Raw genomic sequence first — 25,689 nt, forward strand, 5'->3', positions numbered from 1 at the left:
ACATTGTGTGTGTGTGTGTTACAGTCATTAAGCACACAACTCATATTTATTAAATACAATTAAGTGTAGTAAGTAATTAAATAGTTTTTTTTTATTGCATTTCAAAATCCAAGCTTTTCTGGAAATGGGATTTATAGTTCTTTTTTTTTTTTTGCCTTAACTTCACACACCATATCCAAATTGCAAAAAGACATATTTCAGATTCACATTTCTCTTTCATTTTTTAATGTTGACCACTGGACTATCAAACCCCCGTGCCCTCTGCTTTCTTTAGCCAAAGAGAATTACCTTGCAGGTCTAATAATCATGTCACATAATGCTGTGCGGTCTCTGGGCCGATGGGAGCTGATTGCTCTTGATCATAATGAGCTCCTGGAAAATAGATTTGTCTAGACAAATTAATTTCCAGGGAAATATCCGTTGCCCAGTGTTGTTTTGTGTCTCCAATCAGACCCAGAGGCCTGACAGCTAATCAGCACAGTTAATGAGACTGGGACTCCATTTTAAATGATACCTCTGAAACACTTTTTACAGTCCTCCCTCAGCTGTTAGAAAATATGATCTCTATTATGTTCTTGGATGGTCTAAAGTATCATTTAGATGTTGAATGCGGACTTCCTGTGAAAGTGCCACATTCAAGACACAAGTAGGAGAAAACAACAGTGAGTCATCAGCAGCACTGTGAATAATCATGCACTCGTATATGCAGCCACCTCGAACAGGCGTGTGTCACAAAAAGAAAAAGCTGTACAGGTTGTAATATGTGGGTGCCTCAGTCAATATTCACCGTCGCCATGACCTTTTTACCCCAGCCACCTACAGTACACATGCACAGAGCTGACACCGCCCATCTTCCCACATCCACACATAAACATACCCACACACACTCACACTCACACACACACACACATCCATCGACAGAAACAAACACAAGACTGTCATTTCAAACATGAGGCAGTTAAGTTAACTGCAACTTCATCCCACCGACGCCCGCATCCTTTAACTGCAAGCTATTGTTTGTTTGTCCTGTATGATTTTTGTGGCTGCTGACATTTTGTCTCTGTCTTTTTGAATGGTAGCTGCACCATGCCACCATGTTTGGCCTTTTAAAGACGGATGTGCACTCTAACCTGATGATCCATCCCCCTATTCCCAGAGGCTATGCGCATGTGTGCATGCGTGTGTGTGTGTGTGTGTGTGTGTGTGTGTGTGTGTGTGTGTGTGTGTGTGTGTGTGTGTGTGTGTGTGTGTGTGTGTGTGTGTGTATGTGTGTACGGACAACAGCTGGCTTCCACCAATAGACTGTTAGTAAGTCTGCTTAATAATATCACTGCTGCTTGTTGATGTGTGAGATACAGAGAGGCAAAGGACAGCAAGACAAGAAAAACATACACATATTTATCTGTGAGTAGCCACTGAAAACTCCTGTCAGCGTTAATGGATAGGCTTCCAGCTTCCAGTCTGAAGACTCAAACTACAAACACATTCAGGTGTGGTTAATATTAGGCTTCCATCCTATTATTAAAATGTATTGATTAATCTATAGTTTCTCATTTTACTGGGGATTTCCCTATCTCTCCACAATATTTCTGCCACAGATCAACAAGGAAACACAGTCCAAAGAAAAAAGTGTAACTTTAATTAAAATGAGCCCATGTATAGTTTAGTGAACAGCGACCACTGGGGGGAATTATTTAATTATAGGAAATACTAAAACAGAGAGTAATATGAGAGTCATAAAGTCAGCATTGTGATCCAGTAATATGAGTTATAGAATAACATTTATCTTTAGTTTTGGCCCCATCTTAAGGTACTGATCATATCTGACCAAGTCAGACCGTGCTGGCTAAACCTCTAAGTCTATTAAAATTAAATTGTGTTTTTTGGTGATGAATTTTATTTGTTTATGAATTGAAAAATGTGTCGCTATGCCAAAGTGTCACTTTAAAATGATATATTTTATTTGTACAGAACACAGAGACATCTGCTGCTTTGGATCACTATATTTGGTTAAACACACTGGGGAAACATTCTGGACTATCTGGAACAGTTTTTGAGTGGTTTGCTTCCCATTTTTCTGACAGATAGTTCAAAACATCTAAAATATCTTATGGTGTCCTCCAGGGATCAACTTTAGGGCCGCTACTTTTCATCTTAGTGTTTCATCCATAGGTGGTGTTATTAGGACACAAAGCATCTCCTTGCACAGCTGTGATGATGACACTCAGCTTCGTGGAGCTGTGTCTCCTGATGACACCAAAGCAAGTGACGCTCTCTTTAAATATATTATACATATCAGTGCCTGGATGTCACATAAAGTTTTATGGCTCAAACAGGAAAAGAACAGATATTTTTAGTCATTGGTCCAAAGGCTCCGAGAGACTAAATGGGACTAGGACTTGCCCCAAACCCCCGTGTCATCTTTGACTCAGAACTGAACTTTAGGGCTCATGTGGGGATTGTCACCAAATCTGTTTTGTATCATCTTAAAAATATTGCAAAGCTGCAGCCATTTCTCTCTCTGCTCAGGACAGAGAGACTAATACACACTTTAATATCCAGCAGACTGGATTATTGTAATGCTCTAGCTGGTCCACTCAAAAACCCTATAAATCAGTTACAGCTCTGCCCAAGTCCTGACCTGGACCAGAAGAAGAGAACACATTACATCAGTTATGAAGTCACTACACTGGTTTCCTGTCAGCTTTCATATTGATGTTAAAATTCCTGTTTTTAACCTATTTTTAAAGCACTTCAAGGCCTTGTCTGACATAGTTCCAGTGGATGAACTAGTACATCCATCTCAGATTTTCTAGCACAAGTCTATTAATTGTGCACAAATACAACACTGAAATGTATGGGGAGGCAGCTTCTAGTTTTTTCTCCTTAATATCATCATGATTGTTCTTAAATTGTTTTAAGATGCTGTCTCTTTTTGACTCACACAAGTTCAGTTCGTTTAAGGCTGGATCCTGATTTGTTTTCAGTTTTTTTCTACCAACATCCCACAGTGTCCCACAAAACCTCTCCTCTAATTCAAACAGAACATGGCCCATCAGCATGACTGCAAACATGTCTTTCCAGTGGGAGCTGACCCCTTGTGTTTATATGTGCTGCAAATACACATGCACATTCTCACAAACATTCACACCCTATTTCTCACAGGCTCTCCACGTTTGCACATTTTGTGAACGTGCAGGGAAACACTCCACCAGTTCAGTACAATCAGGCTCTTGACCAGGCTTTGCACACTGGACAAGATGCTGGGCGTGCTCAGAAAAACTCCCAGAACCATTTAGCTTTCTGAGGATAGCGCAGTTCAGCTGCCTTCCTGACTGTCAAAAGGAATGCATTTACTTAGACTCTGGCCACTGGGAAAAGCCATATCCTCTGTATTCACTTCACGGATGATAGTTGCTCTTTTGTTTTATTCACCCATTCTCCTGGAGTTGATAGAGGGAGCAGAGTAAAGACAGAGAGATCAGTCAATCATTCTCTGGTTTGACAGGCTCCATGTCTTTACCTAATGACGCATATTGTGATAACACAAGATGGCAAATGAACCGTAACTTCTCCACTTCATGTGCTTTACATTACAACTCCATTCATAGTGCACTGTTGATTTATAACCTAACTCTGGTATCAAAAGACTTAAAAAACACACATGTGGAAAGAAAAATGATTGAAAACGTAATATAATTTGGGGGAAACTGATGCCTTAGACCAAATATCTTTATCTAATCACAAACATGATTAAGCCAAGGACCAAAGAACATTTGCACATATTCCACTGGGGCTCATTAAGCACTAAGCTTCCTGTTAATCTGCAGCATAGGTCAGATTCAACAGAGCGGTGAATTTGCACTTTTCTGTTGAAGTGCAGCTGACCAGACCAGACCAGGCTCCGGTCTCCAATTCACTGCACGAACACGGGTCGCAGGCAAAACGGCTTTTCATTTCAAACTAAATTCATCAGAACAGGTTCTGAGAGCAAATGTAGACTGGCTACTGCTTCCTTTTTCCCTGTTTACATTGCCTCTGTGTGTCTGTGTGTGTGTGTGTGTGTGTGTGTGGGTGTGTGTGTGTGTGTGTGTGTGTGTGTGTGTGGGTGTGTGTGTGTGTGTGTGTGTGTGTGTGTGCTTTGCTGTGGACCCTTGAAGCCAGTTCAGGTAATGGTGTTTTATTCTTTAAAGAGATGGCATTTTTCCCACACTTTGTGATCAGCATCATCATGATTATCACATCATCATCATCTTCATCATGATCATTATCATCACCGTTATCACAAGTGACACAATGTTGTATCCAGAACAACAAAAATAGAGACAAATATTCAGACAGGTCATTTTGTACAACATACTGCTGTAAAGTACAACACATATCTTGGACTTCAATACATTTCGTTCATAAAAAATAAAAATAACTTTTACAATAAAACTTTAACAATAACTTTTTCACTGTCATGTTTTGTTTGGACGTCTCTCTGTGCAATTGTAGATGGTGTTAAAGCTGTGGGTGGTGGATGCTCTTTGAAAGGAGATGCTGCACGTAAAGCTCCTCAAGGGAAAGACTTTCCAAACAGTTACACCTACAGCGTTCACATGCCAGAGATCCACGCACAATGGTCAATGTACTTCACAATTTATGTGCAGTATAGTAAAAAAAACAAAAAGATATGTACATAAAAGTGGAGTCTGTTATACGTATCGTCTAGTGTCCCTCCTGCACAAAATCTTTTTGAATGATCTCCTGAAGTCATTGTTGAATATGGTGTAAATGATGGGGTTCAGTGCACTGTTGCAATATCCAAACCAGAAGAAGAACTTGAACAAGGTGGCAGGCACCGGGCAGGAGTCACACAGCGTCATTAGCATGTACGTGAAGAAAAAGGGAAACCAGCAGATGACAAACACTCCAATGACCACAGCCAGGACAAAGGTGAAGCGTTTCTCACGGTTCTGTCGTCCCTTCCAGCGGCTCCCTTTGGTGCTTGGTACTCGCTTTTGGATTTCATTGTCCCCCGGTTTGATTTGACTCAGTCTGGTTTTTCCCTTGGCTGTTTTCTTTTTGATCGAGCAGGGATTGTTCACTTTGTGATCGGAGGACGATGACTCCTCAATGTCCACTCCATTGATCTCTCCTTTCTCCTCATCTGCTCCTCCTTCTGCTTCGACTCCTTCCTTCAGCTTGATGTCCTGCTCACCGTTCAGCTTCTCGTGGCAGAGTTGCTCCTCAACACATACACCATTCACCTTGGGGTTGACGGCATTGGTGGTGGTTGTCTTTGGCATCTCCTTCCGCTTCCTGTCCCCTGGAGGTGCCCGCGTCCTCTTTTTGGCAATCTGGTAGATTCGCACGTAGACTAGGACCATGATGACACAAGGCAGAAAAAATGAGCCAATGCAGGAAGAGATGACATACCACTTATCATTATTGATCTTACACACAGGGACCTTCTCACTGTTTTCTTTCTTCATGGTGATTAATGGTGGGAAAGAGATAACTGCTGCGATGACCCACACTATGAAAATGATGCACTTAATTCTCCGTGGTGTCCTCTTCAGGTTGTACTCGATGGCCTGTGTGATGGACCAGTAGCGATCTAAGCTAATGGCACAGAGGTGAACGATGGAGGCAGTGCAGAAAAGAACATCAAGTGCCAGGTATATCTCACACCACACTTCACCAAAGTACCAGTATCCCATGAGCTCATTGGCCAAGGAAAACGGCATCACAAGTGTGGCCACCAAAATGTCCGCCGACGCCAGAGACACCAAGAACAAGTTCTGAGGGGCCCTCAGGCCCCGACTTGTAAATACAGCTATGACCACCAGAACGTTACCAAACACTATGAGCAGGATCATGAACCCTACCAGCACAGTGAGTGGCACGGAGACATGGAGGCTGTATGGAGCCCCCGTTGGAAAAGTCTGGTTGGTCTCGTTGTTAAACTCCATTAGCCCACTTCCCAAGGGAGATCACCTTAACAAATATCATCCAGGAGGAGACCAGGGCTAATAGCTGCGAGCAGGGCTGACAAAAGAAGGAAACGGATCACTCCCCAGAGGATTTCCCAGATTCTTCCCTTTCATTGTGCTCTGCTTCTTCAAGGATAAGCTCTTATCATTCACAAGGCTGTCAGCTCATCTGAGAATATGAGACAACAAGAGGAAAACTCAGCTCCTACAATTCTGTTCACACTTGGTGTATTCAATCAGATTTTCAACTGTAGCACAACTATGTCATATTACCAATCAGCTGAAGTGTGATCTCAGTTATTAAGTTGAACAAAAACAATGCTTATCAACTGTAAAATAAGCTCACCTGGGGAAACAAGCGGTGACAACCTCTTCAGTGCCACAGACGCACGCACATTGAAAGAGCTGTCAATGGTTAACTTCTTTACGCAGATCAATAGGAAGGAAAGATCCATGTGGCGGAGGAAGCGTGAAGTCTTTCCTCTGTGTCTCCTCTCTCTCCACGCACAATGATCCCTGCTGCATCTAGTTGTGTTCAGTAGCGGACCTAATAGAGCGCTAATCATGTTATCCCGGGCGATGCTGTGCTGCTGTCTGCGTGTGGAGTCTCTCTCCTCGGCGTTCACCAGAACGCCACTCCCTCTCTTTATAGTGCGCACGCTGCAAAAAATGTCCCGAGTGTCAACCAGGACAGACATGTGGGTCTGACGACATGTGATAGGGAGCGTTTAAATCCAGGGGATGTGTTTAAAAGACACGTGGAAATACAAGTCTGAGGCTTTTCCATCATTCTGTCTCTGTCGTTATGTCTCTTATATGTGAGGGATAACCAGGTGATTAAGGCAGGCCACGAGGACGCACATAAAATCTGAAAATGAAACGGTGCAGCTGCAGTGTGGTAATAAGACGCACAAACTCAGCCAGAGCCTCAAAGAGGGTGCACCCACACCTGAGTGCGTATTTAGACAGGTTTGAGCAATATTAAATATAAGTCCAGTCATTCATCAGCCTCCTGTGTTCATCTGTCTTTGCAGAGAGTGAACTGTGAACTGTGCTGCCTCCTGAGACAGACATTTTTTACAGTGCAGCATCCAGACTCATTGCTAAGCAGCAGCCCGTCACACAGCGTGGACATCTATGGAGGCGTTTTATTACTTTGTCCAAACTTCATTGATTTAACAGGCTTGTACACTTCGCGTCCAGCACACCGGGGGGGGGGGGGGGGGGGGGGGCACCACACGTCACCAGGAGCAGACCCTGAGACTCAAAGCCTCAGGAGGCCTGAGCGTCCAAGCTGCGTCCCAGACAGACTTCACCATATAAACTGTGCGCATTATTCATCTTTACTCTGTCTGAGCTCATCTCTGTGTGCAAACCATTTGTATTGTGTGTGTGTGTGTGTGTGTGTGTGTGTGTGTGTGTGTGTGTGTGTGTGTGTGTTCTGTGAATTGAGCGTAACAGCAGCAGCTCCAGTTGGTTCAGGACAAATATTTAACCTTAACTGACACACGCTGTTTAACCGGCTCGTGTGATGTGGACATCATGTCCAACGAGGACGAGCTCCATCCAGCTCGACGACTTTCTCCGCGTAATTACGCGACAGGTGACGGCGGACGTGCGACAGCAGTAAACTGATGGTCATTTGGATTTTAGGCGGATTAAAGTTGATGTGGCGACATAAACATGAAGTAAAACAGCAATAAGTGGGGGCGCATTTATTAGTTCAGATCAAAGCGACACAGGAGGTGAAACTTCACAAACTCCCACCACAGTGACATGAAACCACTGCTCTCCACTGTGGATGGATCCGTCTTCTTCCTGGCACCGGAGACATCGCTTGGGACAAACTATGGCAGTGTTTATGTTCCCGTGTGTGGTCAAATGAAACCTCACTCCGGGAGGGGGGAACTGTGGACACAGCGTGGATCAACATGACGCCCACTGGACGAAAGCACAACGAGGTTCTTTTCATTCTTCTTGTCACAGAAACTGTTTGAACACGTCTCAGCAGGAAGAGAACAGGTGTAAATAATCAAATGACTCAAGACTAAATTACATTTGGCTGCTTCAGCTTCATTTTCCCGGTGTTGTTCCTGCTGGTTCACTTCAATGAAACGCAGCCGATCTGCTTCATGAATCCTTCTCCACATATTACATACAGAAGGAGTTACTGTTTAGATTTTAAAAGAAGCGATGAGCACCAAGAGGATCGATAATAAAGTCCTTGTTCCACAGTGATGCTCTTCCTCCTGTAGATTTGTCTAAGCACAGTGTGTCCTCTGAATAGCTGCACAGGTCCACTTCTAAAAGCTGGACCTGGCTTTGTGTCTTATTCCACATATTTGCATTCAGTTTCTGTAACACATGACATATTCTGCCATGCTGTGAGCAGGAGGTGGTTTTTATATGTTGCTGAATGTAATTTCCACTTAATAGAAAATTTCACCATGTATCCAGGACCAGTCGGAACTAATTAAGGACTCATGAGCTGATTATGATTTCATAATTAATTCCACTCAACTGTAGGCAAAACGTCTGCAGGAGGTCAGTTAGACCTGTTAAAGAGGGCCAGACAGTGAAATCTGTGAGTGAGACACACTCACTCTCTGTCTGATGGATGGTTTGACGCGCGTCACTCTGGATCATTAACTCAGTGGCTGAGCTCTGAGGCTTTCTGCTGGATGGATGAGTGAGTGTTCACCTGCGCTCGTATCGTTTTGCTCCCCTCTGTGCAGCAGCAGCCCTCCGCGGAGCTGGCTCACAGCTCTCTGGGTAAATATTATTTAGCCGTGGCGCACGCCGATGCGACGATAAAGCGCAAGGACACAGTGACACCTGTCGTCTCCTGCGTGCTCCAGGAGGACTCCGCGGGAACAGGACGACTCGATGTAGCTGCTACTACTTCTGATTACTTAGTAAGTGAAATGGGAATAAACTGTTTTAACTTCCCGCGGTGGAAACGGACACGCGGACCGCACACACCTGTGCTGTGAGAGAGGGGGCAGCTTCAGCCTTCAGTGCGTCAAGGCTGCAGTCCACCAGCAGGGGGCGCTGTTGTACCAGAGCAGAGACGGTGCAGGCCGCTGCTGAGAAAATAAAAAGTTGTTGTGCAAAATAATGGGAGTTTTTTTTTTATTGTTAAGGGTGAATATGAGAGCAAAGTTTTGAAGAGCAACATTATTTATAAGTTTTATTAAGATTACAAAGGAGTCACTGACCCTAATTTAGTGGGAGTTAACAGGAATAAACTTCACAGATGAATCATTTTGGGGGAAAATCCAGGTGACAGGACATTTTTTTTAAATTTTTCTACTTCTTTGTTCTAATCATTTCACTCCTCTGTTTGTATTCCCCTATTTAAAGCAGCTTTATCTGTGATGACAATATGAGGATGACAACATATAGTGTGACATCCACTGAATAAATACATTTAGACAATAGCTTTGATTATAATATTTTCACTGTCAAAGTGACGAAACCCTTTTGTAATACAAAGCCACTTTTCCTATGCTGTTGTGTCCACCTTAGCACAGATGAGGCGTTTTGTGACTAAAACATACACACATGCAACGACCTAATAATTTGTAAATATTTATCAGTTTATTACAGTTAAAAAGATGTATGTACATACAGAACATCACCAAACGTCATCATTTCACCCATTTGCAAAGTGGAACTCTGCAGCTAGTTGGTTTCAGGACATGTGTCTTACAATGGGGCGGCATTGATTAGGTTTGTCATTTTCAACCAAGCACACAAACCAATGTACTTTTCCTATTTTTCATTTGCCAAACAATACTTAAAAAAGGCATAGAACCCAAATAAAACAACACAGGGATGTTTAGTAGAACAAATGCTGGTCCAATTCCAAGTTCCTGCTGCCAACATGCAGCTTTGTACAGTATGTACACAGGTAGAAACGCCTCAGACTGGTTCTTGGTCACTGTGGTTAGCAATGAAGACTCACATAGAGGTAGTCATGTCTGCATCTGCTTGTCCAATCAAGAGACCACTGACCCAAAAACCTCAACGTCTGTTCAATCCGTGGCCCCAGATCCCTTTACTGACATTAAAGAAACCAAAAGAAAAGTGATTATCTGTCTTTGCTGATGAAATCAAACGGCCATAAAGGTTCTGCTTGGTGCACATAAGGCAGTCAAGTAAATGTATGGAGATAGCATAGAGGGGTGTGTGAGTGAGATTTGGGCAGGTACGCAGTGGGAAAGAGCAGGTCGCTTCACATTAAAGGGCTGTTCCACCAAAACTGGCCTGGTTTAACCAGAGGAAATGGGGACATTTATGTTGTAATGTAGTTAAACAATGTGTCATATTAAATAGGAAAAGTGGGGGTTATGTTTGTGTCTTGTATGAAAATATTACTTTCCTTGTATATAACTGCAGATGCTTCATATGGTTGTGGCATGAAGTGTGATAAATGGATCATTCATGAAGAAATTCTAAAAGAAAAGAAAAAATACAGATCTTTTCACTTTGCAGAATAAAAATGCAAGTCGGTTTTGGTGGAATTCCCCTTTAATGCCAAAAACAAGTGAGACGCAAGCTAATGCACATCCACTTGATAGCATTATGGCATTTTTTTCCATTGCACTCTTTGTCTTTCTGTAAAACTCTCATCACATCACAGATTTTCGTAATACTGAGTCTACCATAACGTCAGATTACTGTACAGAGTAAAAGCAAAAAATAAGACAGAAAGAAACTAGACCCAAATTTACATTAGAACGACCAGTTGCTTGTCATCAAGTACAGTCAGTGGCCATAGTCACAAGGAATAGCCAAACACACACATTAAAAAAAAGACCATTAAGGCTGCTTGTCAATGTAGATTAAGTAGGATACGCATTGCCACACAATGCTTCGATACCCTTTGCAATATACAAAAAGGGAGCGTTTGCAGATACACCAATAGCCACTAAATCCAAGTCCTGTATGGAAAAACGCCCGATTCTGACCCAGACAAATGAAGTTATGTGTTCAACATGCTTGGTTCCTCTACAAAATAATCAAGCAAGAAAAAGACAAATTGTATGATCCCAGAAAAAAACAAAGAGAAGGAAATTGACTTTGATTCTGCAATGCTCTCCATGGCCTAAAATCACACCAGACAATAGAAAAATAAACACCAACTTCACTCAGATTCATTTGGATGTGCCCGTATGCAAACAGCACTCCATCACCCTTTCTAAACTGAACGGGCCCAGTCGCTGATCTCTGCATCTCCTCGTCCCTCCACAGCAAAATTAAAGCTACATTCCAGGAGCTGATGGATGCTCTGCGGTCGATTAACCAAGTTCAGTGTCTGGCGCCATCATCCTTCGCGTCTTCATACACTCGGCACACTCAACCTTGCAAAATGGCACGTAAAAAAAAAAAAAAAAAGAAGTAAAAACAGAGAGACTCAATGTAAAAATGGGTCACAGCACCCTTGCTGCATACCTAATGCACATCTCACCTTTTAGTACTTGAAGGCATTTTTTTCCACACAATTGTTTACAGCTAAAAGTAAACACACGAAAAAGTAACTTCCAAAGCTTTTATATAAAACCCAGGAATGCAATGCCTCCGGTGTGTTGTTGAGCGTGAACACAGAAAGCCCTTTTTACAATTTTTTTTTTGTCTTTTTCTGACAGTCTTGTACTGTAACTGCATTAAGCTCAAATATGCACCTTTTTGTGTTGTCTCATCGTTGTGTCCAAACGATTTGATCCGTGAGAAAACCACCGGGCCCGACGCCAAATCGGAAAAAGGTCGGTGGATTTGTCCCTCGTCAGGTTTTTGTGAGTGAAGTCTGAATCATGGTTAGGAGTGGATCGTTTCCTGTCTTCCTCCCCTCGTCTTGTACAGCATATATTTCAGTCCACAACAAAGCAGCAACAGGTTCTGCTGGTAAAATAGAAGCAGCGGTACATTGCTCACTCCCCCCACTTCCCCAAAAGCCGACCCTAACCCTTAGGAGAGCTGACACAAAACACACCAAGCTGCTGCTGCTGCTGCAAGAAAAACAAAGTAGACTCACATATTTTGATACAAATCAGATCCATGATTGAATATAAAGCTGAAATGCAACACGGTTTCAAAACGGAAAGAAAAAAAAAAAAAGTTTGGTTTGATTAGTTTTTCTTGGGTTTTTTAATGTTCAGTCATTTGAAATAATACTAACTGAATACACATTTCCCATTAAAAAAAAAGACAAACACACTCATGTATATTAATTTCAAATCAACAATGATGATCTTAACTCTAATGAGTCGTTTTGTTACAACGGGGAAAGCAGGATAATTTGAGCCATGCAGACCCTTTTATATTTCTTGTAAGATTGACAGGTTAAAACTTTCCCAAAGAAAGGTACTAATATCTTAATATCCAATATCTGAACATGAGAACTCAAATTCTGTATTTCATTGACACAAATGTACATGATAAAGTCTCTAACAGATAAAACATTTATGAAACAAAATGCCCCCATTCAAAATAATCAATGAGCGGCTACTGTGTTTTTGTCTGATGATGCCAATGTCTTAAAAAAAAAAAAAAAAAAAGTGCATAAAAGCAGCAGCATTGCTGGGACAGTGTGGGACAAAATAAGATATTACACTAAATTACAAATCTCACTCATGGGAACAGTTTCCGTTATGTAATTGAGTCTTCTGAGACGTAAAAAAAAAAAAACAAGAACAACAAAAAGAAAAGATAAAGGATAGGAGCCAAAAAAAGGTCAAGAAAGAGTTACCTGTCAACGTTTTATTATCAAACCGTTTTCGAAGCTCTGATACACTCGCCACTTGCTCCAGCGACCCAGATAATGTCTTTTAGAAATGATTGATATGTTGGTCAATGATCAACTGGATGACAGCTATGCAGCCCAACACTGAAGATATTATCCAACGAGTAAATTTGACTAAAAATTGCACTCACGGCAACAACCAGGATTTGTATACATATATAAAAACATCACCATCATTTATCCCATCACCTCTGTATGTTTGACTTTTTTCCAATACCTTTTTGTCACACAAAAGCAATAGTTGGAAAAAAGTCCAACTTGCTTTCCCTCCCCCCCAGGCCCGTATGATTGGCATTTCTCATATGTATACATTACTAGCTTAATGTTGAACAACTACTGCTGCTATTTGTTAAAAATATCTCCAATCACCCTATTTTACAACTGATATCACTTGATTTTACAGATTAATGCAACAGCAAAAAGGAACACTAAAAAAAGAAGTAAGATCAAAACAGCAGTAATAAAAAAAAGAACTGAAATAATTTATATCTTTGTATTCTCATGGACAATTGTGTTTAGAACTGAACCATTGGATCACTCTAAACATAGGCACAGTTTTTAAAAAGCATACGAATTTTAAAAAATACAAAAAAAAAATAAAAATAAAAATTATAAACACACTACCATTAGACCTTTGTTCTCTGTGGTCAAGCAATTAAACATAAGTTATCTTGAGGAAGAAAAAAAAAGGAGGAAATATCTAAAGAAATATAACAAGATGACAGTTAAAATTACGGCAGCAGCAGTAAATGTGAAGTTCAAAAGACTTTTTTTGTTTGTTTTTGCATACAATTGTATCCTTGCTCACATAATAGATGCTTGTAATTACTGTAAATACATTGGCAATGGGAGCATGTTTTATAAGGTTAAAAGACTTGCCACTTAGCTCACAGTTACTCAATATATATAACTTTATATATCTTCAGTTTTGGCAGAGTTGGAAATATTTTCCTCCTGTGTGAATCGGAATGAAGAATGAGCAGGGGGTGGCTGGGATCCTAAAATGACTGTGAGAAACTCTGGAGTAAGACAGAAGTCAAGTCTCCACAGATTTGCCTCGTTCCTGCCCAAGGATGATGAAAGAAGCATTTTCCTCTTCCTTTTATTTGCCCCCGACACTCTTTGTGGTGAGTCTGGTTTCTTTACAGTGTATGATACACATAATGGGGGCAGGCAGGAGACAGGGTACATAGCGAGTGGAGGGTTTGGAGTTGAGGACTGGAATTGAGCCGCTCTTGGCTCAGACCATGGCACGGTATGGTCCCTGCATCTTGAGGAACTGGATGATAAAAGAGGGGCCTCCCGCGACAATCTGGGGTGGCAGGTGGCTGAGAGGACAGTTCTCAATGCTCATGATGGACAGCTTGCTGCAGAGGGCCAGCTCAAATGGGAGGCTGTGCAGGTTGGGGTTGTCGTTGAGGTAAAGTTCCTCCAAATTCTCCAGTGTACCTGAGGACAGAAAAATGTCAGTGTTAGTCAAAGTTTATCTTGTAACTGCAACAACCACTTATTAATTTCACATATTTTTTCTAATAGCACTATGAGTTTTTTTTTTTTTATTGTTGTTCTCAATAAAGACATTAAAGATCAGATTTATTTTTGTGTTATTATTTTAGGCACATTACATTTATTTAATTAATTAATTTATCTAACCACTATTCTGAACAACCAAAGATTCACTGCCCGTCCAAAAAACAGTCAAACACTAATATTTCGTTGGACCTCCTTTTGCTTAGATTACAGCACACATTCACCGTGGCATTATTATTGATAAGAACAGGAATAAATGTTTATATTGTAGAAGCTTATCGAAACAATGCCACTGCGAATGCATGCCGTAATCAAAGCTAAAGGTGGTCCAACAAAATATTAGAGTGCGTGACCTTTTTTTGGACGGGAAGTGTCATGAATCATTTGTCGAACCTCTACAAAACATGAGTCGACCAGTTGATCGTCCGGCCAATTATTCGGACCAATCTGAAATTTTTTACTAACTGACATCAAGGCCCAGGTAAGCTGAGACTTTACAAGTTAATGCCTGTGTGTCATTTGATTTGCTATTGTGAGCACAATAAAAGCAAATTAAAAGCCTATTAAGTATATTATCAGAACACTGGTTAAACACGCACAAACTCACAAATTAACATCCAAAGTCTCCCAGACATCCTGGGGAAAAAAAAAAATAACTGGACCTGCCACGCTCAAGAGTACAGTGCGTAGCAGCCATACAGCTGGTGAGGCGTTCAGAAACAGTCTTTGTTTAGTCTCTGATAGATACAACAGATTGTCAGTAGGATAGAAACGAACTTCACACATTTTAATACAGTCATGCTAGGGTCATTTTGTAGTGTCATGAGGTCTAAAGGGACGTAACACCTACAGGCATTATTCAATTCTCGGACCAGTGTCAGTCCTCTAAAAATACAACCTCTTTAGCTCCTTCCTCCACCCATTTAAATCAGTGGCTTAACTCTTAACCTGAGCAGTAACCAGGTTGCACCAATTACTCTGAGGAAGGGTGAGAGGTTGGACACTCTGGACTGTTAAGCTTTTAAATCCTAATGATTACCGTATTTTCCATGTTATAGGGCGCACTTAAAAGTATTCAATCTTCTTAAAAAAAAAACGACAGTGCGCCTTATAAACCAGAGCGCCTTATATATGAATTTATTCAAGTAACTTAGTACGACTTTAGTAAACTGCAAAGCTGCACCGCTTGCAACATTACGGCTACCGTAGTCAGGACTATCGCAGTAATACATAATGTGCTTCACCATAATATTACCCCAAAATGCCACCTGTCAAGAGACGCTTACGACGCAGACTTTAAACTCAAGGTTGTTGTTGTGTTGTATTTTGTTATAACATTAACTGAACAGTTATGAGTTATTGTGAATACGCTATCGTTTGATTTAGCGGTCTCAGATTGTGTTTTTTTTTTTTTCATGCATTACATCTAAACAAGTTTGGGAGTTAAGGTGAACACATTGAATAAAGTTTGACTGACATCTCACTGTTTTATTTCACTTAATGCGCCTTTTAGTCCGGTGTGCTTTAAAGTTAGAAAATAGACCATTCAATGACAGTGCACCTTATAATCCGGAGCAGCCTATAGCGTGGAAAATACTTTTCCAGCGTTTAATTTAAACATGTTATTGATGTTAGTGGTGCAGGAGGGAAGTACATACCAATCTCCTCAGGAAGGTGTTGCAGCAGGTTCTCTCCCAGACCCAGATGTGTCAGGTTTGTGAGGTGGCCGATGCCTCTGGGTAATGTAGTTAGCTGATTATTTGTCAACACCAATTTCTAAGAAGAGAGAGAGAGAAAGGGCACAATGCTTTTAAAAGAACTTTACTTAATAGGGAAAGTTGCATAAAGATCATCAAGAAATATCAGGAAGCTGGGATGGACTTCATGAAGGTTTGTTTTATAAAAGCCCTGAATTTTCCAAACAGGGTGGAAAAAAAACATCCTTGTAGTTGTCACTGTTATGAAAACCTGTCATATGCCACAGCATTTTCTATTGCATACAGAGTTTGATGATTGTCTACAGGGGTAGACAGTAAGAACGGTGACCTGTTCCCTAATGTTATAAATAACTGTAATTAGAGTGAGATTATGGTCAGTTGTTACATTTCTTGTAACGATATTCACGGTTTTCTGCATTAATTTGTCATAAAATGTGACCTGATCTTCATCTAGGTCAACAGTGTTAACAAACATAATGTGCCTAAAATAATAACACATAAGAAATTCTGATGTTTCATGTCTGTCGTTCTATGGCATCTCTATTGGGTTGAGGTCTAGGCTCCGACTTGGCTAATCCAAAAGGCAGTTTTTGGTATTCTGAAGTCATTGTGTTGTGGACTTGGTCTGGAGTGTTAGTGTGTTCTTTGACAAACTTCAAAAAACAGATCCTAACTATTAGCTTGTTTTTTGAGCAAATATGAAAATAAGTAAAAATATATTGACTACGTAATCCTCCTTTAAGTGCAAATGTTTTACAGAGTTACAGATACATCACATCTGCCATCTGCTACATACAAAACACATGACAAAATAAAAAATAATAAAAAACTTCACTCATACCAGGCAGAACTGCAAATCTAAAAAACGTACCTGTAAATCTTTAAGGTAAGCGATTTCATTTGGGAGAGATTCCAACTTGTTCTCCTCCAAGTCGAGTTCCCGTAGTTTTCTCAAATTCCCAATACCATGTGGTAACTTCTTGAGAAGATTATTGGACAATATTAACACCTATGAAGACAATGAGATTTTTTTTTATTTACAATAAGTAACTGGTCTAAAGAGACACTTCATTACTGCACCATGACAAGCAACTTTATGTATTTGCAGTAATTCCTAATACTGGTTGATTCAGAAGAATCAAACTGAAACATTTTGAATCAAGTGAATCTGTCAAAACTTTAAAAAGTCTATAATGAGGTGCGATGGATCACAACATTTGACAACTATGATGTTTTACTTAATGTTTAACAATTATGCCTAAAATATCCAAAGAAATGTACTACTTCGCACAGTATCATCTATCAAAATGTAGGTTAGTACAGTATTTAACCCAATCCAAAACTTACTAATACGAATCAAATTTTTTGATATTAACTAACCATCAGCCTTAAGGATTCCCTCAAATGACAAGTGTTGTAAATAATAGACATTACAGCTCTATCATTTCAATTCCTAACTATTGGTTGCATATAATATACAACATATGTTCCTCTCTGAGCTTGCTGGACACTGCCCTAACAAGCTTAAGTTCCTACGATACATTTTATATGCAATGCTCACCTCCAGAGAAACCAGACCACAGACGTCTTCTGGTATCTTCGTCAACTGATTGGTAGCCAGGTTTAGCTCAACCATGCTAGTCCATGTGCCAAAGTCCAATGGCAGGGACGTCAATTGGTTGTCCTGAGAAAGACAGCACATCTTTATCAGTAAATAACTGATGATTCACAGGATCGACACAAGGACAGTGTTGTTCAAGAGGCTTAGCAGACCAATGGACTAGATCATAACTGGTCCAACAATAGAATGTTTTCAGTGGCGATTTAAATCCAAACTGCACACATTGTGGACAAGTAGTAAAGTCAGTTCCTGTTACTGGTAAACCTCCAACACTTCCCACAGCACTTTAACAAAAAGCTAGTCCTACAAATTATGCACACAATTTAAAATGACTCTTTCTGTTGAAGTGATAAACTTTATATTTCTCATATGAATGTATGAGAAGAGGGACCACTTCAATATCATGTTCCTGAAGACATTATGAGAGATGTCGCAGTAGGAAAAATACAACGATCAATAAGAAAATGAATAACTGTTGAATTCCATTTCTAGATATTTTTATTTGCGAGCTGGCGCCTAGGCACTGTCAGGCCTCCAGAATACAACAGAACCATTATTAATGTTATTAACACCTGTGCTTTTCCTATTATGACAAGCCAAAATGCCTGTTTAGAAAATAAAAAGAACCTATTTGAATTTCTTGTGATATTATGCTAACAGTTGACTTTGTCTAATAGAAAAGTATAAACCGAAAGTGGTGTTTCAAAATCATCTCTACACTTTTTAGAAATATTATCAACTCAAGACATTACAACATCGGAGTGTCTTACTTATTTCACAGATAAACATGAACACATGCATACCTTCATGTTAAGCTTGCTTAACACTTTTGCCCTGGAGAAGATACCAAATGGGATCTTGTTGATACGGTTGTGCTCCATGTTGAGGGAGTAGATGGTGGAGAACTGGGATGGTCCACCCACAGGATACGACTGAAAGCAGTTCCTCGCCAGTGTTAGACTTGTCAGATTCACCAAACTTGACAGTAGGCCCTGATAAAGCACAAAAATAAAGACAGGCATATGATTAGGACAGAATTTTGTCACTTTATGCTTCCATCTTTTAGTGGATATACAATTTGTATGACAAAAAACAGATTAGCATTAGATCATTTTTACAGGTAGAGATGTTAGATCTAAACTCTACATGAATGTGTTGTCAGTTTTTGTCAGTGTTTCAAAGAGCACTACAGGAAGTTGTTGGTGTTTCTTTATGATAAAAATTAAGATTTCAAATGATAATTATCTGTTACGGTTTTGTTTGTGATTCCACTCACCTCTGGCAAAACTGAAATGTTGTTGTTTTCGAGGTTTAACTCCTCCAGTTCTCGACATTTGGCTAATGATCTGGGTATGGCTGACAATCTATTATATCTCAAACCTAAGCGATTTATGCTTGCCAGATTGCCTGTAACAACAATAAAAAGTGTAGTCAGGTTTTGTACCTATACAACATAAAGCACATCTAGCCAGAGACACAGATTGATAACATAACACAAAAACATACATTATATATTGTATTAACTAAGATGATACCTAAAATAAATTTGGTTTTGAACCCTAAAATATACTTAAATGACCTATAGTCTCTGGAAGGTCCAGAAGCTCATTGTGCTGCAAGTCGAGGTTGGTTATCTGTGTGCAATTTCCAATCTCCTTCGGTAGGTGTTCCAACTGGTTATGGGCAACGTCCAGAGTAATGAGGTTGCATAGCTCCCCTGCAGAAAGATACACACAAAATTAAGATTGGTAGGTTAACTCAAAATGAAGGTTTTTTTCCAATAACCACCCTCAGTCCAAAGTAAAACACCAACTCATTGTTCTCACACCCTCTTCACAGAATCAGAAAGCAGATGACAAAAATGCTGATTTTGTCTCAGTGGCACTGCTGCACAGATTAGCACAATGTACCAACTTTACATGATGGCCTACACTGAAGATGGAAATGAACAATAGTTAAATGCTATAAGCTGAACGGTGGTACATTACTTCACACAATTATTTCTCACATGATCACAGGACAAAACATTTCTTGCTTTGCCTAGACTTCCTGTCCATACTCACTGATTTTACTCACCTATCTCTGCAGGCAGCTGTTTAATCTTATTCTCACGAATGCTGAGCATAGTGAGCTTGGAGAGGTTCCGGATGTCCTTCTCAACTGTTGTGATGCGGTTGAAGCGCAGGTACAGCGTTGTCAGAGAAGTCAGCCTGTAGACAACAGCTGGTATCTCTCTCAACTTGTTGTGCCGGAGGTCGAGCATTCGCAGCTTCTTAAGGGAGTCCAGGGAGTCAGGCAAACTAGTCAGGGAGTTCTCACTCAGGGCCAAAGTTACCAGACCTGATAGGCAACCCACCTCAGCCGGCAGGCTCTGTAGCTTGTTGCTATACAAGTAGAGTTCTGCCAGCTGCGTCAGCTCCTTAATAGAGGCGGGCAACATGTGAATAGACCGTTTAGAAAGATCCAGTCTCATTGAGTTCTCCTCCCGGCACTTGTTAAGTTCTTTGATCACCTCGGCATTGCTGGACTTCTTGCGTGTACCTGGTGCTGGGTTTGGCCGCTTTATCGTATTGTCAACAGAGAAGGCAACACCTGGTGTTGAGCTGCTGGTGTCCTTCTTTCCTTCTTTGGCATCTTTCCCTTTGGTCTTCGTGTCTTTGCCACCATCCTTGACTAAGCTGGCCAGAGCCTTAGCCTCCTTTTCCCTTTCTTTCCCCACCGGACCACCTTTGGGATCCTTTTCTTTCGAGTCTTTTTCTTTGCCTAAAGTACTACTCATGTCGACGTTATCGGGCCTCCTACAGAGTTGCTCATGGGAGTCTCTCTTGTCAGGTTACTTATTTTGTGGAAGAAGGGACAGAGACAGCCAAAGATGCTTCTAAAGAAAACATCACTGTGCAGGCTCACACATTTATGATTATCTCTGAAATAAAGGATTTGTGATCCAATGGTTTATTGGATACTTTTGATACTTTGTTCCTTTGTTAAAATGCCATGGGAGAAAAAATCCTTTGAAGTTGCTGGACTGCGGCATCCATGGGCCACATGCTTAAGTGTTTGAACTGCATACAATCCCAGATCCTTTAGATAGAAGTTCTGTCAGGCTGCAAAGGTCATAAAGGTATTTTTAATCCCTTGAAGATTTGCTGTCGGGGAGAGAGAGAGAGAGAGAGAAAGTGTCATATTAAACATTCTTAGTAATAATGTAAATAAATAAAAATAATAAAGAAACAAAACTATTTTTCCACTTAGATATAGTTCCACTGTTAAAAAGTAGGAAGAGCATCGGGGCAAACAAGCTGCTTATATTGCAGTTTCAAACACATTTTCTAATCTTTATATATGTATAATTTATTTTGGTGGCATCTATGTTTGGCATATAATATGACTTCTTGCCACTGATCATGTCCCTTTCCTATTGCTATAACAAGGGACATCACAAGACATCAGAAAACTGATAATTTATAAATTTTCTTTGTATAGGCATCATTAAAAAATTCACCACTTTGTTTGGTTAAAAAAAACTGTACTCCACAGTGATGCCAATAAGAGAGTAAACCAAAACAGCCATAAACAGTTTGAAATACTAAAGTTTGACAACAGTTGGCAGAAATTAAGGCATGCAGGCATGGGCAGTTGCCACATTTGATGTCGTCTATACCAGCAACATTTTTCAGGCAAATTACACCTCCACAAAACTCCTGTAAGCTAAAACATGTTCATGCTGCAACAAAAATTAACCTGTCTAAGCCTTCTCATAACAACAGAAAGATGCTCACACTTTCGATTATACTACAGGATAACATCCGAAATACTACCAATGTATTTAAATAAACTATTATTTAGACTAGTTTAAGAAGGACCAACTATGGGCTAAATACACATTGTCAGCAATATGCACAGAGACAGAAAACACATCAACAGGTTTGGTGGGTTGTCAGCACTATGAGATATGTGGTATTCACTGTGTTGTGCTAGTCCAAGCAAATCTGTTGAATATACTAAGCATAACCTCACACCAACTTACTCCTACAAAACAAACACAGCCCAGCGGGTGTTGACATTACTCTAAGCCTACAGCCCCACCTAAACATGCATTCAGCTATTTAGCCATCCCCTATAAAGTCTGTAATGCAACAATCACATTGACTATTTACGTCTAAATGACATCCAGACAAAACACATGACACTTTGGATCTTAACTTGACAAACTGAGCCTGAATGTCTCTAGCAGCCCGTCTCTGTTTAGTCTCTGTTGTACCTCTGTGACTGTGCAAAGCTTTCCACCACTAGTACAAGCTAAGCTGTGGCAAAAACAGAGGTGCATTTGGCTCAGGATCAGAGCTAAGTTAAAAGGTTAGGACTGCTGAGAGTAATCTTTAGAAGTGGCCTTCAAAGTATGAAGTCCCCACAACAACAGGTCATATGACCTTTTTGGCAAAAGAAACATTGGGTCAATAGGAGAACCCCCGATATGACCGAATGCTTGGCGGTGTGTTCTGTAAACAACAAAGGTATGCACTGTTCTTTCTGTATATTATAATTGAGAAGATGAAGTAACACTGGCTGTAAAGTGCATACCTGTGTACAAAATAATGACAATAACCAGGCCAGCCCAATTGCTGGGGCCATGTAAACTACATGGTGCACGTTACTTCCTTTTATGGTTGTCTTTCTATGGTTTATCCTTCTCTTCATAACACTCTGCATGTAAATGTTATCTCTATAGATTTATCTGTGTATTCAGGGAGTAAGTTTATTTCCTTGATAGATTCTACTTACGTTTAACGTTCATACCGAAACTGACATTATTGGGCAAGATAGCAAGCTTAGTAGATTATGCAGAAATTCTGTCATTGTTTGTCCAGGTCATTACAACAAATACTAACCAAACTGACCAATACTTTTAGTTTTATCTTGCACATAAATGCAGGAGTTCCTAAAAAACACAGTGGTTTAATAAGCAGGTGTACAAGGAAATTCTAAATTCACGAGGTACAAAGAGAGATTAAATCAGTTGGTCATACCCATATATTAATAAACCTCGCGACCAGAGCTTCAAGATATTCAATGACAAGTTTAAGAAAGTGCCCACTCGTTGTTCACGAATGTAATGACTGGATATCCTCAGCAATCTGAGCTTAACAGCAGGAATGTGCAGAGATCTGAATAACCCAGAAAAAGCCCCAAAATGTATTATGATCAGAAAATATGCACAATTGATCAATTATTTTTGTCTGTTTAGAGCCCTTAAATTGACCTTCATAGCAGTATACCCTCCAGGTGCGGGGGAGTTGCTTTAAGATGTTGTGTTGTATGTTGGCCAAAGCTAAAAAATGAATGTTAATAGAACAGACAAGTCATCCAGTTGTATATACATTGTGTATGTTCCATTAAGTTAGGCCTACCCATTTCGTAGATGTAAATATGAGGCTCAACTTCAAAGAAAGTCTAATGCATGTCCATCAACACTAACACCACCACAATAAAGTGCTACTACACACTTGGACTTGATGGCACTTGCAACCCACATAGAGGCTAATGAACTTTCCATTAAGGATATCTTAGGCTCATCTGATAATGCCAGTGCATTTCGGTCTAGGAAGAACTGTTTAATGTTATCCAGCTTTTGTTTATGTGCTACATATTCTGAATCAAATAAGGCACAGTGCATTAATGTCAGCTAATCAGTGAGAGAAGATAATTAGCACCTGTGTAAAGCAAATCTATTAGCTAAACTACAGGTACTGTGATATGACAAAACCTATCACAAGTTCATGAAATATCTTATACCTAAGTTAGCTCCAATGTTGCTACTTGACAATTCAATACTACACAAGTACAAGAATGAACAAACCAGGATTTTAGCGGCCTGTCAATTTGGACTGTTATACGTGTAATACTGGGGCAGGATAGCAAAACAGAGGTGAGGTGGCAGCTATCGGCTACTGCTAAGTTACTACACTCACTCCACAGGACGTAGCTAGCATGGTGGCTACGTGTGCCAATGACAAATCCGTAGAAACAGATCACCGACAAAACGGTACCAGGTTGGCAAATCATGTAATAGTGATTAATTGATGTAGATTATATGATCATCTATGGAGGACGTGGTTGGAGCGACAATCAGCCGCGGACAGTAATAAAGCTACATGTTATGTTGTGACTAATTTAGGCAACTCGCGTAGTCTTAAAATGTCTAATTTTCACTAAGGCTACATCGAAACTGACTTTTCTCTAGCGACCGATCTTCAAAAAGAGAAACACACTGGCTAAACCTGCTAACACGACTGACAACAAGGCAGGAAATAAGAGCAGCTAACGTTAAGCTAGCTAAACGTCAACAGCCAAGCAAACGTCAGTTATGCCAGACTGCTAAACCTGCTAACGTCAGCTAGCGAGCAAGTTAGCCACCAGCTAACTGCATTTTGGTGAGCAATCAACGGAGTCAAACGAAGAGGGGCTAAACCCACGGCCAGGACCTGGTGACACACGGCTGGTGTCAGTCGCATCAGATGGTGCCAAGGGTGTGGAAGTTTGCCCTGACATACTTAATCACTCACGTCCAGCGGTTAGCTTCACCTCAAGCAGAGCTAACTCTGTGCGTAGGCCCAAGCAGAGGGGCTGTCGGACGCGGACCCGTCCGCCGTGAGTTCGACCGAGAGAGGGAACCTCTGCTGCAGCCAGCTGAGCGCAAACGAGCAGCAAGACCAGCCACGGAGACGAGGCGGCGGAGACGGTCCGTGTGCCGGCGGAGCGGCCACCGAAGGCACACACGGCGCGGACGAACCGTAGCGCAGTATCGGAGCGGCGTTCCTGTATTGAATATTAGCCGAGAAAGAAAAGAAAACAGTCTGAAAAACAGCGGCCATTCCGAAGCCGAACAAAAGAGTGCGTCCGTACTCGCCACCGCAAAATGACATGTACGCGCTACATGCGCCGTAACGACAGGCTGCCAGGTGGATTACCTGTGGGGGGACGCGGTGCCGCGCAGTGGGAGCGAAACGCTCATTGTTAACGTGATAATATGACAGTTTTACCTTCAGAGGTGTGACTCCGCCATCCTTGCTGCTTCCTCCTCTTTTCCTACACTGCTGCTCTGCTCCCTCCCTCCCCTGACACCAAACTGCGTCATTCGCACGCCTAGCCAGTGTTATCACGAGACTTTGAAACACAATCAAATGTTTCTGGAGAAGCGTCGGCTCCGCTCGAGCTGCTGCGGCTGCAGTCCGAGGGGTGCACCGCGGTGGAGATTGCATACATCAAACATATGAAAGAACACATTTGTGTGTCATCAAAAGCAGAAATGCGTCTTAATTAAAAAAAAAAAAAAAAAAAGCTTCATTCACTGCTTCATGGAAAGGAATACTATACTAATCATAAAAGTACTTTCGGAGACGGTACTTTTGTCATTTACTTAGTAATAGTATTATGTTGCAGCTTTGGCACTAGTTAATCCTAAAAATAGTTGAAATACCATTACTCCTTATCTAAAAGTCCTGAGTTCAAATTGTACTTAAAGATCCCCTTTAGAAAAAGTTTAAGAAGAAGCAAAATATGTGATTATACTAATATGTTTTTGGTCAAAAACCAATAGAGAATTATGAGTGTACGTGACCTGGACCTTTTTCATTATACTAATATAAATGAAGGATTGATTGATACTACATTTATGCTTTATTAATCCCACATTTAACATATTGCTTGTATGTACACACCTTAAACTCAGATTTAAAGTGATCACAGAGAAACGCTCCCTTCTCATTGAAAGAATGTGAGCAGGCTTCTAGTGTCAAAGTCTGTAGGTTACATACATCTACAACTGTACAATAAGTTTCTCTGTAAGGTTGCAGAAGTATATAACACAGTGAAATGGAAGTAAATTGAAGAAACACTTTTTGAGAAGTGCTTTGAATTTCCTTATTTAGCACTGACAACAATAACACACTATATGAACATGCAATTATAAAATATAAGTATAAGTATTTTTTACACTTTATACTGTAACAGAAAAAAGATTACTGGGCCTGTGTTCAT

At 40.6% G+C, this 25,689-nt stretch overlaps 2 protein-coding genes across 3 annotated transcripts; both read right to left on the reverse strand.

Annotated features, from left to right (window-relative positions):
- Nucleotides 1-3,709: 3,709 nt before the first annotated feature.
- adra2a (adrenoceptor alpha 2A) lies at nt 3,710-6,446 on the reverse strand. 2 transcript variants are annotated; one of them, XM_026359588.1, is made up of 3 exons: nt 6,325-6,446; nt 5,462-6,147; nt 3,710-5,362 (listed from the first exon to the last, which is right to left on the reverse strand). In XM_026359588.1, exons 2-3 carry the CDS (start codon nt 5,955-5,957, stop codon nt 4,698-4,700), a joined length of 1,161 nt encoding a protein of 386 aa, XP_026215373.1. In that variant the 5' UTR covers nt 5,958-6,147; nt 6,325-6,446; the 3' UTR covers nt 3,710-4,697. The 2 variants fall into 2 exon arrangements, with proteins under 2 accessions (XP_026215373.1, XP_026215372.1); XM_026359587.1 differs by having other exon boundaries at nt 3,710-6,147.
- Nucleotides 6,447-12,506: 6,060 nt separating this feature from the next.
- On the reverse strand, nt 12,507-24,761 carry shoc2 (SHOC2 leucine rich repeat scaffold protein). Its single transcript, XM_026359586.1, has 9 exons — nt 24,693-24,761; nt 19,729-20,798; nt 19,232-19,369; nt 18,929-19,059; nt 18,456-18,644; nt 17,593-17,715; nt 16,903-17,040; nt 15,972-16,089; nt 12,507-14,232 (listed from the first exon to the last, which is right to left on the reverse strand). Exons 2-9 carry the CDS (start codon nt 20,429-20,431, stop codon nt 14,024-14,026), a joined length of 1,749 nt encoding a protein of 582 aa, XP_026215371.1. The 5' UTR covers nt 20,432-20,798; nt 24,693-24,761; the 3' UTR covers nt 12,507-14,023.
- Between the last annotated feature and the right edge of the window lie 928 nt (nt 24,762-25,689).

This window comes from Anabas testudineus, chromosome 1 (genome assembly GCF_900324465.2).
Source record: "Anabas testudineus chromosome 1, fAnaTes1.2, whole genome shotgun sequence".
Taxonomy (NCBI): domain Eukaryota; kingdom Metazoa; phylum Chordata; class Actinopteri; order Anabantiformes; family Anabantidae; genus Anabas; species Anabas testudineus.